The sequence below is a fragment of the Macrobrachium rosenbergii genome, chromosome 55 (assembly GCF_040412425.1).
Source record: "Macrobrachium rosenbergii isolate ZJJX-2024 chromosome 55, ASM4041242v1, whole genome shotgun sequence".
In the NCBI taxonomy this organism is placed as follows: Eukaryota; Metazoa; Arthropoda; class Malacostraca; order Decapoda; family Palaemonidae; genus Macrobrachium; species Macrobrachium rosenbergii.
This window is the reverse complement of record NC_089795.1, coordinates 74,992,383-75,011,584: the sequence shown is the minus strand read 5'-3', so window position 1 is coordinate 75,011,584 and position 19,202 is coordinate 74,992,383. Positions and strand designations below refer to the sequence as shown.

The window sequence follows — 19,202 nt, the reverse complement described above, 5'->3', positions numbered from 1 at the left end:
TAATACAACTTGTCATTAATGCATGTCTAACTTTTCGTTGGGAGATTTTCGGGAACTAATAATTTTTCACTAGTCGAAACGTTGGAGGACGTTTTGGCCTGCTGGGCCAATCAGAATACACATAATGCCAACTAAACTTTTTATTGGCGTGAATGTCAGTACATCTGGTTTCTGAGTGACATTGAAATCTACTATCCAATCATTACCAAGATAATCTGATAACTTTATAGTGATTGGCCGCCGCATTGTTTGAACGATTACCAACGAAAGTACAGGACTTGTATCGGCTTTTATTGACGCAGCGTACGCATTACCTACAAAACCAGCGTGACAATTTCGTTTTTGAAGTTCCTGAGTTCTTATTTAATGAATAACAAGAACATATGACGAAGAAAATATCTAGCTAGAAGAAAACTAACATCTATAAATCGATAAGAACACCTTAGGTAGAAAGGAAGAATCATACCGCAGACGACAAACACCTGCTGGTGGCGACCAATGACCAGCGAACAAGGCCGTGACGTCATCCATAGCAACGCCGTTAGCAACGTGTAAACAAACCGTGCACTTAACTTTTAGAGAAATGGTTCAGTTGTAGTTTGCCCTGTTTCAAAGGTGGTAGGTGTACTATGCCCCTTCACTGACAGTGAAGGAGAAACGACTTCAATAAATCTCAAAGTGGCTGTGATCATTTATTCATAAAGCATAAACAGACGACGTGACTTGTGAAGTGATATCAGTTAAACGTTAAGTTGGCGAAAAGTGCTGGTCTTTGTGATAATATGAATAAACAAAAGAAATCCTGTTATTGAATTCATGTGCTGCTCCGATCACCATGTGCCTTAGTCCCATTCACTGACCTCCTATAGTAACAACCCGCATTGCAACCAAACAATAACAGGGAACGGAAAACTCGGGTCGAGCTTGGCTTTAAACTTTATCTTCTTTCGTTTAATTAGCTCAAGAACACATTAAGTAGATTGTCAGCCATAAAATAAAATCGCCGCTCTTCATTATTCAAAGAGTTAGTGTCTGTTCAGCCATGCAAGCGGAAGACTGCCCAGAATGAGATGCCTTCAAGAAACACATTCGGACAAACGGCCTTTTGTGATTCTAGTCCTAAGTTGTGAAGAATCGTCGATTGGTTTAACCGACCACAATTCGTTTTACATAGCTGTTGATGTGATGGGTGTGGGTGCCGTTCAGTAACACCGCTTTTATGAATATGAGCGCCAAACGGAAACCTCGCACTCCTTCGCCGTCTCCTCCAGGCAAGGAAGTTACAGAGGACGACGGAGAGGATCTGTACGCGGGCAGGAGGGTCTCCGTATCCGAATTCGACTCCCAGGACTTTGGTTACGAGAGCGTCAGTTCGCCCGGAGCATCCAGCACATCATCAGAGCCTGCTTACATCAGAAAGCCCGGGTTCGAGCACCATGCCCACGAATTCAGAGTCTCGCCGAGCCCGTCCACGGCTTCGGCGTCGAGCATCACCGTCAACACAGGGCAAGGACTAGTGGCCGGAGCGCCAATCCGAACATCCTTGCATGGCACTTCTATACTACAGAGTCCTATGGGCTCTGTGTCCATCTCTTCGAAAGGCAGCAAAAAGAAAAAGAGCAGCGCCCATGAAGGCAGGGATGATATTACAAAGGAAGGCTCTGATTCTCCAACTCCAAATCCTCCCAGACCTCGGGTCAAGAAAGGTCAGTCACCGATGAATGTGAAGTTGTTTTGTTATTACAGTTATAGGGTGTCGCTTATTCTGATTAATGTTTATTTTCTGTCTAATTTGTTCTTGTCTAATTTGTTCTTGCTACCGAAAATCATATTCATGGCTGTAATTTGTAAGCATTGTGCCAAAAAATATTAGAAAACGATATCAACTCACATAAATACATACATACACACCTATATGTATATATGTGTGTGTGTAATGTATATGTGTATAAAAAAGGCAATGCCACGTTTCTCTTTCCTTCGCGGCACTGCCTTTATTTATATATTCATCACATTCCATATTTTCGTGATTCAGTTACACGTGTGTATATGTATATACATAAGAGTGCGGAAACATGTACAGATGTCTTCATTAATTTCAGAAGATCAAATACCATTTTGGGAAAAGAACCCAAGTAATTTGGCAAATAAATTACTTTTCAGTAACACGCAAACCAAAAAAATATTCACCTACTTGTCACCATAAAAGACTTACTTGAAGAGGTAACATCAATTCGTAAATATCACTAGATACTTTTGTTCTATAAATGAACATTCATTGAAGGTTTGATATATTAAGCTAGACGTAGATGTAACATTCATCAACATCTTTATGTCAATAGCAATGACCTCCATAAAATATTAAACGTCTACTAAAGCACACTTAACTCTGAATTCCCTTAGTTTCCTGACAGAACTAAAACTGACTGAACTTTGATGAAACTGCACAATTCTTCTCATAATAAAAATTTTTAAGGTTAGTATTGTTCGTGGGCTAAACATCTCTGCAAGTAGACCTATTTTTATATCACTTACAATTTTCTCATAATTCTTATAGCTTCCACCTGATCATTCAACATTTTTTATTTGAATAATTAGTTTTAACTTGACTAAAGTCTATAATTTACCACGTATAACATGGATAGACAATTATCCGAGAAACCGATAACGAAATGTCTTTTATCTTGATGGAATCAAGGAAAACATTTCCTTGATGACTTACTAAAACGTTTTCGCGGTAAGATGAGATTTCTCCATATAATAGGGGAAAAAATATTCCTTATGTACATTATTAAGTTTTAACCAGTACCGATCAGAGTCTGCCAGCGAATGTTCAGCACTCGATCATTAGGTAAACAAATTTATATGTGGATAAATTTTAAACTCTATTCAAGATTTAACCTTACCTGTCACTAAGCGAAATTCAATCGTCAGAGCGGAAACATTCAATAATAAAGGACTGCCATTGGTGCTGTAAGTGAAATAAAATTACAAAGGCACTGACTATATATATATATATATATATATATATATATATATATATATATATATATATGTATATATATATATATATATATAAATATATATATATATATATATATATATATATATATATGTATATATATATATATATATAAATATATATATATATATATATATATATATATATATATATATATATATATATATATATATATATAATATATGTATATATATATATATATATATATATATATATATATATATATATATATATATATGTATATATATAATATATATATGTGTGTATATATATATATATATATATATATATATATATATATAATGAAAATCAAAGATTCAACAGTTTTTTTCTCTGAAAGGAATGGCTCTAGATAAACACAAAACAATGGTTATACTACTATATTCAACCTTACCTTATGACCCCATTGAAATGCTTTAAAAAGCAAAGCCCCTTCATATATTTACAGAAGGGTCATCAGTAGCGTTTCGGTCATCTCCCACCACCCCACTAACCCATGCGCGCGCACACACACCCACACACACACACACACACTGTAATGCAACTCTGTTTTGCATGTACTTTCTCACTTCCGTATATTAAGACCCTTCCCTTCAAATACCACCTTCTCGTTATGCATCTGGCATTTTCTAGGCCTTCCTCTCCTACTTCCTCCTAACACATTTGCTTTATACATTCTTTTCACCAACCTAACATTCTTCATTCTCTCCACATGACTGATCCATCTCAAAACACTAATCCATTCTTTCACCAACACTATCCTTTTTACTACATTTAAATATCTCTCCATTTTATGCCATTTCATTTCTTCTCATGTTACATTCTATGAAAACAATTCGCCTCAAGAGCTAAAACATTTTTCTTGCATCCACATTCAACATCCACACTTCACTTCATTGACGGAGAGTTGGCTTAGCAATTCCCTCATGCATTCCTACCTAGTTTCTATAGGAAATTCAAAACTCTTCCTGATATCTTGTATGTTCGAGTCTCTTCCTAATACCTTGCATGCAACATATTACATTCCTTGCTTCACCTATCCTGTGATTCAGTTCATCTCACTTTACCATCATTTATGTTTACTCTCAAATACCTACACTAATCAACCATTTCTGTTTTTACACTATCCTCAAAATAACCATTACTCCATTTTCCTGATTTCCAATTATCTTCATAACATTACTTCCTCAGTTCTACTCTCAACATTCTCCTCTTGCAAAAACTTTGAAACTCTTCGATTTTTTGCAGTTTTTCTACAAAACCCCAATCAGTACTGTGTCATCTGTGATTATTAGTCATTCCATAACCATTCAGGACCCATTTTCTTATCCCACAAAGTTGTATTTATGCATAGAATCCTGTCCGTGACTTCTTACCTCACCTTATTCATGAGGATATTAAGCAGCTATGGAAACATTTACTACCTTGTCCTAGACCAACTTATACACCAAACCAGTCACTCTAATCTACATATTCTAGTATATGTCTTGCTTCCATAAAACAGTATTCACTTTCAACTCCTATATTCAATACCATACAGCCTCTTCACCCTCCATATTGCCTCATGTGGATTCTACCATGAGCCATAAGGAGCTTATTCCTTTATTTTCACACTCTTCGTGTAATTATTTCATAACAAACGATTGATCCACAAACCGTTCCTTTTTTTTAATTCCTCACTTTTGCTCGGTTAATTCTGTCAGCTGTCTTAGTACTTCAGTCGAAATCCTACAATACACCTTTTCTGGTATTCTCAGCAACTTTATGACTCTATAATACTTAGTTTCCTCTATCACCTGTACTCTTATGCAAGTAAACAACTATGATGATGTTCACTATTCTTACAGAAACTCTCCATCTTCCAAACATGCATCACAATTATTGGTCAGCCACCTATTCCTTTTTTAATTCTCCACCATTGTTCAGTTAATTTCATCAGCCGTCTTAGTGCTTCAGTCAAAAGCCTACCATACACCTTTTTTGGTATTCTCAGTAACTTATAAACCCATAACTCTTAAGTTTCCCATATCACCTGTACTCTTATACAAATAAACAACTATGATGCTCACTGACTCTTTCAGACCATCTTCCATCTTCCAAATTCCTTTACAAATTTTGGTCAGCCACCTATTCACACCACCATCACCCAGCATCTCACTCGTAAGCCTATTAAGTATTGTGTCCTTTCACTCAACCCCTTAATTCTCGTTTTTACATCCTCAACAGTAACTTATATAAGCATTCTCAAACTTATGCTAACCCCTTACACTTGCGTCATTCTGCTCTCAATGTCCTCTGTCCTCCAAGCTCAAAAAATCTTCCAAATTCTCACGCCATCGACCCAGGACCACATTCACTTTAGCATCTCTCCCATCACTAACCGTTCTGCATTTGCTATCCTACCAGACAAATTCTTCTTCGTAAGTTGCTCATATTCCAAAGTTGCTCATATTCCTACTTTTTTTAACATAAGCACACACACATTAAGTTAAAACAACTGTACAATATACAAAATGTAAACGCATGCATCATCAGATATTTATATTGTTCGTGTGCGTGTATAAGCGTGAGATATTCTTTTCGGTTTAATAAAGCAAGACATCAACTGTCGCATTACTTAGATTAGGTGAGAAACAATGCAAAATTATGCCACAGCAGGCGGCTAATGTAAACTAGATTTATCAGAAATGAAAGAATGTATATACATGGGCTAGACAGGAGGGAGGACGAGAATAAACGGTTTATCGTACTCAGGAAAAAGCAGGAAAATAAATGGCAACAGACATTTTCTACAGTAGACTCAAAGCGTCGCTGAAGTTAAAAAGATATCTTGAGTTTCGTAAATCCCGGTAACTTGACCTTTGAGTACATAATTTTATGAAGCAATTTGTCAACATAAATGACCAGAAAAAAAGCTCTTGTTCCTTTCTGATCACTGTGCTTTGCTTCAAGTCACAGAACTGAGGTGGGTTTGGACTAGACAGTTTCTCTTGTCACATACACTTATGATGGCTATTACATCCCCTACAATGACATGGTACTTATCTGAGTCTGCATACTGACGGCATGCTGTCGCTTGAAAGATTATCAATACACCAAGGCAACCAAGTCGTGTGTTTCAAAGACTGAGTCTAGTTCTCTTGATACTTTGGTCTGAATACGGCAAAGGTACGAAACTATCAAATCAATTTTGCACGATCTTCAACTATTTGTACACAGTGCGAATTCTATTATTTATTTAGATACCTTATGGAGAATGAACCTTAATACAATCAAGACAGAAGTTTGTAAAACTATTTGATAAGTTATTTTAAGAGCCTCTCAATGATCAGTAGCTGGGGTATCTTTCTTAAAACATTCCTTACCAATTCACAGGTTATATCTCTAATTATATACATACATACATACATACGTGTATGTATTTATAAGTGTGTGTGTGTGTGTGTGTGTGTAACGCAAAAAAAGAATATAAGTTCAGAGGCACTGTTCAACAAAAAAATATTTCATACAGAATTACCATAATATTTTCATTTGTCCCCAACTTTTCCATACCTAACATAACACAAATGTGGGAACTTGGATGGACTTCTCTTATTTCCTTTCTGTTAATCATTACCAAAATATATTCACCGGTTATCACTCGGACAAAAATCTTTATACTGAAAATACGTTTCATAAACATTTTACTTCTTTCCAAAACCAGAAAAAGAACAAAAAGAAAAACAGAAAAAATTTCTTGGCCATTTGCATCAATTTTCAAACGCCAATGTCGAATCCAGCACAGATTCAGAATGATTAAGGACATGCGTATCAAGAGTTGGCTTCCCTTCCTTCTCTGATTACAGCACGTACACCGACAACCATCAGATAAGCTCTGGACCTCAGAGTAAACGACACGTGAGTGTCCGCGCTAGAGATGGAAGGCTTAGATAAAAAGGGGAAAGCACCGCCGATAGAAAGGAGAGATGTAGTGATAGAGTAAACACGGAAGTGTACTGAATGACAATAGTCAGTTATGAAGAAGCATGCAAATAATAAATCTAAAATGACAGAACTGGGAGGGAAAGAAGAGAGAGAGAGAGAGAGAGAGAGAGAGAGAGAGAGAGAGAGAGAGAGGAGGAGGAGGAGGGAGGGGGGGACTTCCGAAAAGTTCGCTGTGCCAAAAAGTTTCTTCATCACTTCTGAAAACCAGAAATGAACCAGACGACCAAAGAAAACAATCGGAGTCAAAAAAGACAAAGGAATTACCTAACGCAAGTGGGAAGAAGGACAGTATGAGAGCCATTTACGCGTTATCACTAATGCTAAAACAAACAAATCCAGGTATCAGGCCACTTGCGCGGGGTTCTTGCTGATAGTGCACCATTGTCAGTGGTCGAGTTACACCATACAAGTGGCGGTCTAAGGGGCAACTACAGTGGCTAGAAATTGAAGAGGAGTTGAAAAATAACTTTCGTAAGCTAACCTTGAAGTAAACGGAATTTACTTCGAAATACATTTTATAGTACTGTATAACCAGACCAAAACAAAGTAACTCTAAACAGTGGAACAGGAAATTTACATGCTTGTTTTTTTGTATAACCAAACCAAACGAAAGTAAGTTCAGCTACCGACCATAACTCTAAACAGTGGAACAGGAAATTTACATATTTGGTTTTTTTATCTTTCGTTAATCTTTTTCAAACAAATTTTGAGAGATCAAACTAAAATACATAAAATACCATGACACGGAGCAAGTTATATACAGTAGTATAGAATAAGAATTATAATCGAAAGCGTACACACAGAGGTCTGCTTGACTCCGACTTGAGAAATATCACGATTAGAAGCAATGTAAGCGATGAACTCAAGTTCGCAAAATGTTTACTAACAAAACTGAAGAAAACGGAACTGTTTATTTCCACTATTCTTCAATAACACTGAATATGCAAAAAATCTGTATCGTTAAATTTACAAGTTGGATAGCATCTTTCGTCGAGATGATGGGTCCTCTATACGACAAATGTAAGGAAAACTCACTTCTGCCAGAGAACAGAAAACTGGAAGTAAAAAAGTACCGATTAAAGACTGATAGACAGATAGCACATTTCGTCTGCTGCAGATGGAGAAAAATGCTTCCCAGTAAGTATAGCTCTTTCGAGGAAAAGTGATGGAAGCCCTCTGTTAGGTCAAATTTTGTATTGTACGAGTACAGTACATGCATTAATCCACACATACTGCTGTACATACCGGCATATATACGGTATATATACATACATACATACACACACATACTCATATATATATATAATATATATATATATATATATATATATATATATATATATATATATATATATATATACATATACATATATAATCAGACTTGTCCATGTATGGGGCTAGAAAAATCTAAGGCGTGTGTGTGTGTGTGTGTCTGTGTCTGTTTGTTTGTTTCATGTGTGTGTGTGTGTGTGTGTGTCTCTCTCTCTCTCTCTCTCTCTCTCTCTCTCTCTCTCTCTCTCTCTCTATATATATATATATATATATATATATATATATATATATATATACATACATACATACATACATACATACATACATACATACATACATACATACATACATACATACATATATATATATATATATATATATATATATATATATATACACACACACACACATAATGTACTATTCTTTCGTACGAACCCAAACGAACCATTTTTTAGCCAAAATAGGATGTCAGCCACACACAGTCTTCATTACTATTTAATTTCAGAGTTCCTTATGACCTTTTAATTCACCGATTTCGTAATTATTTATTTATTTTTCCAAAAAGTCTTAAAATCTAAAATAGAAAATCAATGTTGAAAAAACTTTTCTACTGGAGTTTTGGAGTTCCTGAGAGAAAACTCTATGAGAAAGTGTTGCATGAGGGAACTTTAACTAGTTACTCTGACATTGCTAACATCTCCGAATTTGCTTACGGTGTTCGGCAATGAAAGTTGCATTTAAATAAAATCTTTTACTTATATAAAGTAAGCCATCTGGCATGTCAATGGCAGCAGATCATCTGGAAGTGAACCAGAATATTAAAAGGACCGATATGAGGAGGAGGAGGAGGATGAACGCTCTAGAAATGGAAAGGAAAAACAAATGACTTCCAATTTGATTTACACTACTAGCGAATATTTCCATTTGTCTAGACTTTATGGCTTTAAACTTCCAGGTTTCTGAAGCAGCTAATAATGAGGAAGTTTTCTGCACCGGGTTTCCCCTATGATTCAGCAATTAAAAGTACCCCTGTCTCTGAGGCCATCCCAGGTTACCTCGAGAAGCGGCACTGTATTGTTTATGAGTGATTCATATATATATATATATATATATATATATATATATATATATATATATATATATATATATATATATATATATATATATATATATAATGCAATAGCATATAAGAGTATATGTATGTCGTAAAAATAAAACCGAAGGTGTATATAAGTTTTAAACATGAAATTACATTTACAGATACATATTCCAAAAAAATAAAGTTAAGGTCATACGTTTCCACTTCTATATTACGAACATGACGTAACCTTTCTGCTTGAAGAGCAAAAGATGGGGAAGGGTGTGTGTGTGTGAGATATCCAAAGGCTTTCACTTACGACAAAAAAGCTTTTATAGACTTTCTCGTTAACTGGCTCTTTATTAGGAAAGAATTTTCTCTCAACTATCATTTGCCGGTAAACTTCCTCCCATCGATTTCTCATTATTTGCAGGGAAAAGTGGCCCCGGCGCTTATCGACTTGCCAGATTAGTCTTAGTTATATGGCATTTATTGAGCTAGGCTGATATCTTCATGAAGGAATTTCTGCCTTATTAAACGGGTTGCGAATAATTTCGTGGAAAATTACATATTTTTTATTTATGTCGAGTATTATAGCAAACAAAATTTGGGAAACTAAGTATCCTGACATGTTTTTTACTAGAGTAAATAATTCGTGATACATGAAGAAAAAAGATCTTGCTGCCTAATCTTCTTAATGATAAACAGCTTTCAGGGAAATGGGAGGAAAATATGAAGAAATCTGTCTTGACAATCTCGAGACGATTGCTTCCAATGACCAAAGTCCAGTAACCTACTTTTAACCTTTCAGAGCGAAACACAACCTGTTAAGAGATTGAAAGCTAAACATGCTTGATGTTTTGCCCGGGACGCAGTCAGTTACAGTCACGAACCTTATTCTTGAGAGCGAAGTCAATGATTGATTTTCATCCACAACTGAGGTTTCATTTGTGGATTAAAATCAATCATTTCATTGAGCTGTCTGCAGGTTTGGACAAACACATTCACTCATGTGCTTTCAATCTGGATGAATTAATTTTAATCTGTACATAAAATCTCCATTTTCTATGAGCTAACTCTAGGTATTGGTATATATACTTAATCATATTCTTTGGAAATGGACGATTAATTACATCTACAAATAAAATCTTTGTTCTCTACAAGAGCTGTCTACAGGTTTGGATAAACATTAAACCTGTGCTTCTAAACTGTTTGGTTATTTATAAACATGAATAAAATCACCATCTTTAAGAACTGTCTTCAGGTTTGGATAGGCAAACTAAATCTTACGCTTTCCAATTCGATGATAAACTATAATCATAAAAGAAATCTCCATCATCTGTCAGAGCTGTCTCTACGTTAGGATACGCATTAAATCCTTTGCTTTTAAAAGCAAGAAAAAACAGAGCGCATCTTAGCTAATCAGGTCTAGTTGAACTGCAACATTATTACTTACGAAGTCCAAGGCTTTCGCTTCATTTAGCTGAGTTACTAGTCTCGCAGACTTGAGGTTTCCTTATCATGCAAAGTCTCATTTACCTAAGTTTTAGCAACAAAGATGAAGATTCCTCCAATGTTTTACGCTATTTTGGCATCTTATGAGCCACACACAAAGAGAGAGAGAGAGAGAGAGAGAGAGAGAGAGAGAGAGAGAGAGAGAGAGAGAGAGAGAGAGAGAGTTGCTTGTTATCTAAGCAGGATGGCTAGGATTGGTGAGCATCGATAATCTTGATAGGAGACTGGACCTTTTGCTCTTTTTTTTTTTTTACCCCATTTTATTTTCCTTACAATGGTGATCATTTTTTAATATCAGAATTTATCCAGGTATTCTACGCTCTGGCACGAAATCCACTCATAAACTCCTGCCTTTGGCTGACTTTATCACTATAAATTAATATAAATACGCGGTAATAACCATAAATGAAATTTATATAAAACAATAATCAAATACAACGCATCTTCATTATCACTTTACTATTGTCTAACAAAAAGCAAATTCACCATTGCCCAAAAAGGAGTATCTTTCCTATCTAGCCATAGGACGTAATTTTCCACCAACTGAAATATAACTTCACCAACATGCACAATTCAATCCTTAACATGTATCTAAATAATAGTCAGTTTTTAAGCAAGTTACAAAACACCTCTTTATGTACAGTGCATCAGAACTCATCCTCAGCTGACAATGAATTCGCAGCTCTAAACACGACAATGTAACTAACAACTTAAATTACTCAAGGAGATAATTCAGTCCCGCGGTTTTCCTCGAAGTTCATTTAGTACGGATCGCCCTATAGGTTACAGACAGTCACTTAACCTATAGCCTGTAAAAAATTCAATATGAAGTTCTAGTTTCATCACTACCCACCTATCGGGACCGGTCAGTGACCTGTATGTTCTTACTGAAGCGGAAGCTGGAAGAAGAGGGGGAGGATGAGGAGGAAGAGGAGGGGGTAATGGTAAGGTGGGGAGCTGGGGGCGGTGAGCAGATTATCTGAGACAGAGCAGCCGGCTGACGGTGGATGGGTGTTCAGGAAGGGGAGATGGGACGGTTTTTAAATGTTAGTAGGTGAATTGAAGAAGCTCTCACGACTTACGTATCCTAAGTAACCTGAAGATACTAGACGGTGTTCCTCTGTGGAACTGTGCTCCTCTGGAAGGGATTTTGCACTTAATGTTCTTGAAAAAGCATGGAATATTGCGTAATTTTCAGCGTTATAATTGCTCCTGATTTTCTTTCTTCCCCGAACTGTTATTCATTTTTCTGCACCTCCTTTATCAGTAACTCTTTACCAGCAAGAGACACCAATTTGCATCTGTAATTATACCTAGGGATTTCATTGCGTGACAACGCAGAAGGCTCTCCACCGTAAGCTACCTAGTTAAAGTCATTAGCACAATAATTAACGTTATTAAATCCGAAGTAAGTGTATTTGTACTAGTTATTCCTTCACCTTTTCTCGGCTATTTGAGAAAAATTTAGGGAGTACTGATCTAATAAATTTACTTACGGAATCACACCAGGTTCTGTTTCGTGGCATTATTATTGTGATGGATGACGCAATAATTATTTTCTTGACAGAAAATACAAGGCATCGATCATAGTGAAATTTTTTGATTTTCAGAATATTGAAAAATCTCTCACCCGGAAAATGTTCCTTATGTCTTTTCTAGCAATTCCCACTGCGTTTAAAAATGTTTTATTTTCGCAAAATATTAAATAATTCTTAAGTACCAGCAACATTATTTTAAATGTCTTCAGTATCTTAAGTTATGGAAAACAGATCACAAACATTTTTGTAAAATACTAATTTTGCAAAATTCTGAAGAACCTCATCACACAGTACAGTGACACGAGGAATATATACATACATACATAACACACATATATAGCTATACATATATTATATACATACTGTATATGTATATGTATATGTATATATATATATATATATATATATATATATATATATATATATATATAATATATATATATATGTATATAATGCTCAATAGTATTCTGTCGAAATATCTATAATAAATTCTTGAAATTGCCCAGCTCCCCTTATTACAAGGTAGGCCTTTTCCCACTTCTTAAATCGATAGTTCAATAAAACCTAGACTACCCAAGTCTGAAATTTTTGTAAAAGAAATTTTTTTTTCAAATACCGTCTCTGTAAACTTAAGCAGACTTAAGCTTACTATTCAGTTATATGGGAAAATCTATCAGGCAAATTATTAGAGCCTTTCCTGTTGCACAGCACGGGAACCCCTGTCTGTAATGGTAATCAATGGAACTAACATAAACCCTTAATAACTTCAAGCCCATACATTGGACGAGTACACACATGTATGGCAAAAACAGTTCAATATTCCAATTCCAACCCAGAGTAAAAGCTGTGATAACAGAATACAGTTTTGGCGTTCGCTTTCCAGATTTCTATCCTGCTTGGTACAATAGGTGAAGTAATAATAATAATAATAATAATAATAATAATAATAATAATAATAATAATAATAATAATAATAATAATAATAATAATAATAAAAGGAGAAATGCAATTATAGTGAACTTTCTTTCCATACTACAGTAAATATATTTTGTCATTATTACATTTTCTTTTTAAAATAAGCAGACATTTTAAACTAACACTTGTACTCAGTGCTATGAGTGGCAAATAAACAAAGAACGATTTTGAGAATAAGCGAAGAATTAAGTCACAGCATCACAGTCCCCTGATTTCAATGATAATTCTTACCAGTGGGAGCATATCAGGCTATAGCAGATTATTGAAGATTACAAATGTCATACTGTTATGTAAAAATTCCATGTTACAGATAAACAAAATTGAAAGCAACAGTGGTTAAAGCAAAATGATAGATTTAAAAGGCTTTGTTCATGATAGTCAAGGGTAGATGTTCAAAATATGAATAAAGAGAAAACAAATACTACGACATCAGAGCAAGATCCTAGGTTCTGGCAACATAAAAACAGAGGATTTGATAGGAGGAAGGGGGTCGTGAAACGGCTGTTTTTTTTCAAATTGGCGTCGACAAAGAACCATCTGCAATGGTAGGCGGGACTACAAATAAGATGATCAGAGATGGAGACTGAATACGGTGGCAATTTCGTCTCTCAGCTTAACTAATAAATGTTGTAAAATCGGAAAATCTATATTGATCTTGGAATATAACTGAGCAGGGCACATTCTCACGAATGAAGCCAATATTGTGAAAAAGGAAAACGACTGAAGGAACTGTAATTTAGGCAAATATTGAGAGATCGATAGCCGATACTCAAACGCCAACTGCTGAAGTGCACCTAACATAACGGAATTTGCAATATCTTGCAGTGCATGAGGACGCAATGGTCTTATTTGACTGTATAATAAGCAATATCCTGTACCATTCCTTACATCAACCAACTGATACAAACCTCTGTACCGAACGAAAACAACAGGAATATAAAACGACATTAAAATGAAAAGGGCAGGGCAGAAAAAAATACTTATTTTAATATTAACCTGATACTTCCAGAAATGACTTTATTCTTTACAGGAGATATGAAAAATCGCCTATTAGAATCCCACTGTCACAAGAAAGAAGAGTAATATATCGAGTAACACAGACGAACTTTCATTTGCACTAACGGAGCATTTCTGAGGAAACAAGAAAAAAAATTATATGGGTAAATCGAAGGTATAAAGTATCTTAGAATCAAAATGGTCTGATGACCGAGCAAAGAACAGATTATAAAACCGACATAAAAATAACTTAATATCGGCGGAAAAAGCGACATGTTCAACTTAAGCTTTTATGAGATGTTTAACAAAATACTTCTTCCTAACTACCGAACAAAACAGTTCTTCAGAAAATGTACTGATATGACTTACCCTTCAATGAAAGCAGTATAATTTACTTTTATTCCTACAATAAAATTCACCCTGGTTTAAATATTCCTAAGCCTTTAATCTAACAGGACTTTAAAAGAACTTTTTGCTTAGACTATAGTTAGCTACGTAACTTATTCCTAAAAGTCGATACCTTGCAAACAAATTTATTAATAAATGACAAAAAACTAAGGAACCCTGTGTCAGGTTTCTCTTCAGTTACTAAATTTTTTATTAACAATTAGAACTTTCTCCGTTTATGTAAGCAAAAGGAGGTGATTTGGTAATTTACTTAACTTCAGTGCCTATAAATACCTTTAATCTCTCCTGCAACGCAAAATTTTGAGAAGATTCCAAATCACTCAGATAAACAGACCGAAAACAGATTTCTCTTGTGCATTTACAAAACATACCAGTGAAGGAAATCCTTCTGTCTGGGGAACGGAAAGGTACATGAAGTGTTTTGCAGAATCAAAGGGAAATATTAACCTTACTAAATACCGAAAGTGACACCTTCTATGGCTGAACACTTGAACCCTTAAAAGGCTGATAAGCGCTGCAGAGCAGATACTCTAAACCACATTTACCTTGCTAAAGATACGTGAATCACGTGTACAGTATAAAACGCAGGGATGACCCATGTAGAGCAAAAAGGTACAAAAGTAAAGAAGGTGGGTCAAAAGTACTTAGATTTAACCAATATCACCATACAAAGAACAAATTGAATTGGATTTTTACAATAAACAAGTTTACCTTTGTACACTTACTCACATATTGGATGGAATGAAATAGATATATGCATTATCATTATCGGATATCCAAGATCGATGTGTGTGTGTGTGTGTGTGTGTGTGCACCGCGAATGCGTGCGTTCGAATCCCAGATAAAGGACGGAGTGAAATGGACAAGTTTATTTCATTCAATTATGTCTCTGTTGAACATAGCCATAAATTATGCGCCTGATTATTACTGAAACTAGTGGGTTTAGCCGGCAAAAATAGAATGGTGTATGGGTGGTGATTAAATACGTAAGTAATAAAAAATTTAAACATATACTGTATATATACATATATATAATCATGAAGCTACAAATGTCGTTTAATATCCAATTCATCCTACTTCGGGAATATCCCTGATGGCAAATTATCACCGAAGGGGATTCACGCTACTTCGGGGGTATAACCAATGAGGAATTATCACCGAAGGTGATAATTCCCCATTGGGATATTCCCGAAGTAGCGCGAATTGGATATTAAACTTTATAGCTTCATGATTGTGTATAAATCACGGTGTGATAAAAATTTCATATACATATATATGTACGAGTATCTCAATGATTGCAACATTGCTTCACACAGTGAGAGACCGAGCCAATCCCACGGAAGAGTAAAGACTCATCTAACATCCTTTAGCCATTTTTATTTTTTGAAGACATCATCGCCATCGAAAAGTCCAGGTATCTACTGACAAATTTCGGGATGGGACGGTTGGGAATTAACTGAACGATCTGTCAATCTTCCGTCGTTTGACACAACAGTTTGTGTCATGTAAGCTTAAATTCAACGCTATGAAAACACACACACACAATAAATTCTTAGAAAAAAGGTAGTATCACATGCTTCATTGTTAATTGCTCTTTATATTTTTTCGATTCTCAAAATATAGATTAAGTTTCACTATCATTTGCACTCTTGAAACTATATTTAAGTTGTTTTCGTCTCCAATTACAACTCACTAAACAAAACTACCTTACGTCAACCCGGCAAAGTAAACAACTGTTGGGGCCAGACTATATTTCTTCATGATGAACGCGTCCTCACACACGTAACAGACACAGAAGATGTGAATTGCATTTTTCAAAAATATTCATTAGCCTTGAAGGCCTCACACAATTCCCTATCACAGGTACAGTCTTTCCTTACATTATTTTCACGTCGTGCACCTTATCACCGACTGACTTCGTAACTGTACTCGAATTTCAAGGATGTCATGCAAATTTCCAAGAATTTCTGAGTGCAAGTCTCACGTCCATTAACTGAAGCATTTGCTGCAGAATTGCAATTACGAAACGGTCGAGGGGTCAGAAAAATAAAAGACTCTGTTAGCTCGAACGTAAATCTATCAGGATAGTTACGATCATAAAAAAATATCATGGGAGAGATTTTCACTGCAACTTGGATCCATAATAAAAATCTATATGAAAAAGCAAGTTATCCTAAAGAACAGCACTCCATGCACTTTTAAGCAAGTCCAAGTTCTCAGTAAACCTTCATACTGAAAATTACAAGCAATCACCTGCCATTTAATGATCGAACAGCATGCACCCGAGATTCCATAAATAACGGCACATTTTCACAGTTCGATGACCTGTGACCTTGGGTTTCCCTGCTCAACTAAGAATGTGTTCTAATGAGTGACGTGAAGAGACCTCCATCCTTGAATTTTATGACAACCAAGGTTGTCAATTAAAAGATATGCTGACGACAAAGCTTAAAAAAAAAAAACCTTTGAATACCGATGAGGCTAAAACATATTCCACTCGTTGAATACTGGCACAGGTTGTAAGAATATACCGCATGCGCCAATCATCCCATAAACTTAAAATTTTAACAATTCTTTTATACACAATTCTTTTGCGACACAGTCACGTTTATAATGCTTCTCTACCTGTTGACCCTCAGTGACGTTTGTAACATCCAATACAAAAAATAAAACCATGGAGGCTAAGTAATCAAACGAAGTCAAACAAAAGCCTTAATCTCATTGATCTGGAGAACTGTGAATCACAGTATATTGCTATATCAATCACAAGTGGATCTCTACAGGTAGTTGCAGGGAATCAGCATTAGGTTAGAGAATCGTGTTCTACGAGTTTTCTATAAAATTTCTCTTCAATTTCGTATTTTTTCTGAGATCATTTAATTATTTTCTTTTAAGTTTTACTGTCTCTAAAGATTATGTTTTTCCTCTCTTCTTTTATACTTTATTTTTAAGCATTACCCCCTTGCTAATAAGAGTCGTCTTTCAGTGGTGGAAATTAGGCGGTGTGATTACCTTGTGAATTATATTTTCTTCCGCGTCATTTTATTCAAGATTATGTTTTCAAGGAATATCTCCTTCAAAATTCTACCTTGAAAGGAACATCAGAATAACGGAGGAACGTCCTCTAAAAAAATATAAGTTATTCATTTACATTATTCGCCGTAAACAGTGAAAGAAAAATGCCGGAAGCAAATTTTCAAAATAAAGGTGGGTAAAGGAAAAGCAAATCTGAACCGGACCTTTAGAAAGTAGGGGCGTATGAGACAGTTCTAGAATGTGAAGCAACCAGGGCATCGCAATTACGGTAAAGTTCAGAAAACTTTTGAAGTAAATACGTTCAATTTTGTAAAATCGAGTTTATTAAACAGGCTATTTCGACTAATCTGACCGATTCTCTTCACTGCGTGGAAGAAAACAAATACGTTCCTATAGTTCCAGAGTGACTATAGCATCTCTCTCTCTCTCTCTCTCTCTCTCTCTCTCTCTCTCTCTCTCTCTCTCTCTCTCTCTCTCTCTCTCTCCCCTAATTTTTCTCTCGGTGATGCTAGGCATCAGGATGGATCGATACGACGTTCATTTAACGATCTATGTGATGACACCGCGAGCTTCAGGGGGAGAGATATAAAAAAAAAAAAAAAACAGGCCACCATCACATATATGAGCAGCACATGTTAAGTTTGATCAGTGTTGTAATTAATGGACTGCAATGCGGGTAAATCACCGCTTTCTGACTGAAAGCAAAGACTACTTTCAAAGCGGTGAAAAATGGCGGACGAGAGAAGTTTTCACAAACAACATCATGTCGACTAATAAAAACTTCAATTCTCTCTCATGATTTAAAAAGACAAGAGGCAAGTGGCGTAATCAAGGTTATCAAGAAAGCAATAGAAAAATCGATCCTTCCGAAGGACACTCATTTTCTTTGCTTTAATATAGCATATCCAACGACCGGAAGTTCGCAGTCGATATATTGGAGGAACAGAAGCAGCGGATGTACTGTAGTCTGCGAGGGTCCCGATGGCCAGCCGGTTTACTCTGCTTCAAAAGCTTTCCTTACGTACAATTTCGAGAGGGTGTAAAATGGAAATGGATGCCTCCCATCTCTTTAAAAAAACTAAGTCATCGTAAAGAAGTATGAACTAAAGCACGTAGAGAGAGAGAGAGAGAGAGAGAGAGAGAGAGAGAGAGAATATGTTTTTACAATGTACCATTTACAAATTTTACCCAAATCAAAATGAATTGGAATGATCGTCATTTAACAATCATTTTGAAAATTCTGCTCACATTTCCGAAGAACTTTGAAAATGGCTCCTAAATGGGTAACCTACTGTCACACTTAAGTAGAACTGATCTCGCAAAAATAACCGAACATGTTTCATAAATGACGGCAAACGCTTTCTCACGGGATAGATCT

The 19,202-nt window shown here is 35.6% G+C and overlaps 1 protein-coding gene across 1 annotated transcript in view; it reads left to right on the top strand.

Moving 5' to 3' along the window:
• Window positions 1-517: 517 nt before the first annotated feature.
• The window catches only part of LOC136835429 (uncharacterized), a 150,641-nt gene continuing 131,956 nt past the window's right edge, over window positions 518-19,202 (top strand). Inside the window, exon 1 of the mRNA XM_067098953.1 lies at window positions 518-1,706. Within this exon, the coding sequence (XP_066955054.1) occupies window positions 1,220-1,706 (487 nt within the window). The 5' untranslated portion in view covers window positions 518-1,219. The remainder of the gene's footprint in view (window positions 1,707-19,202) is intronic.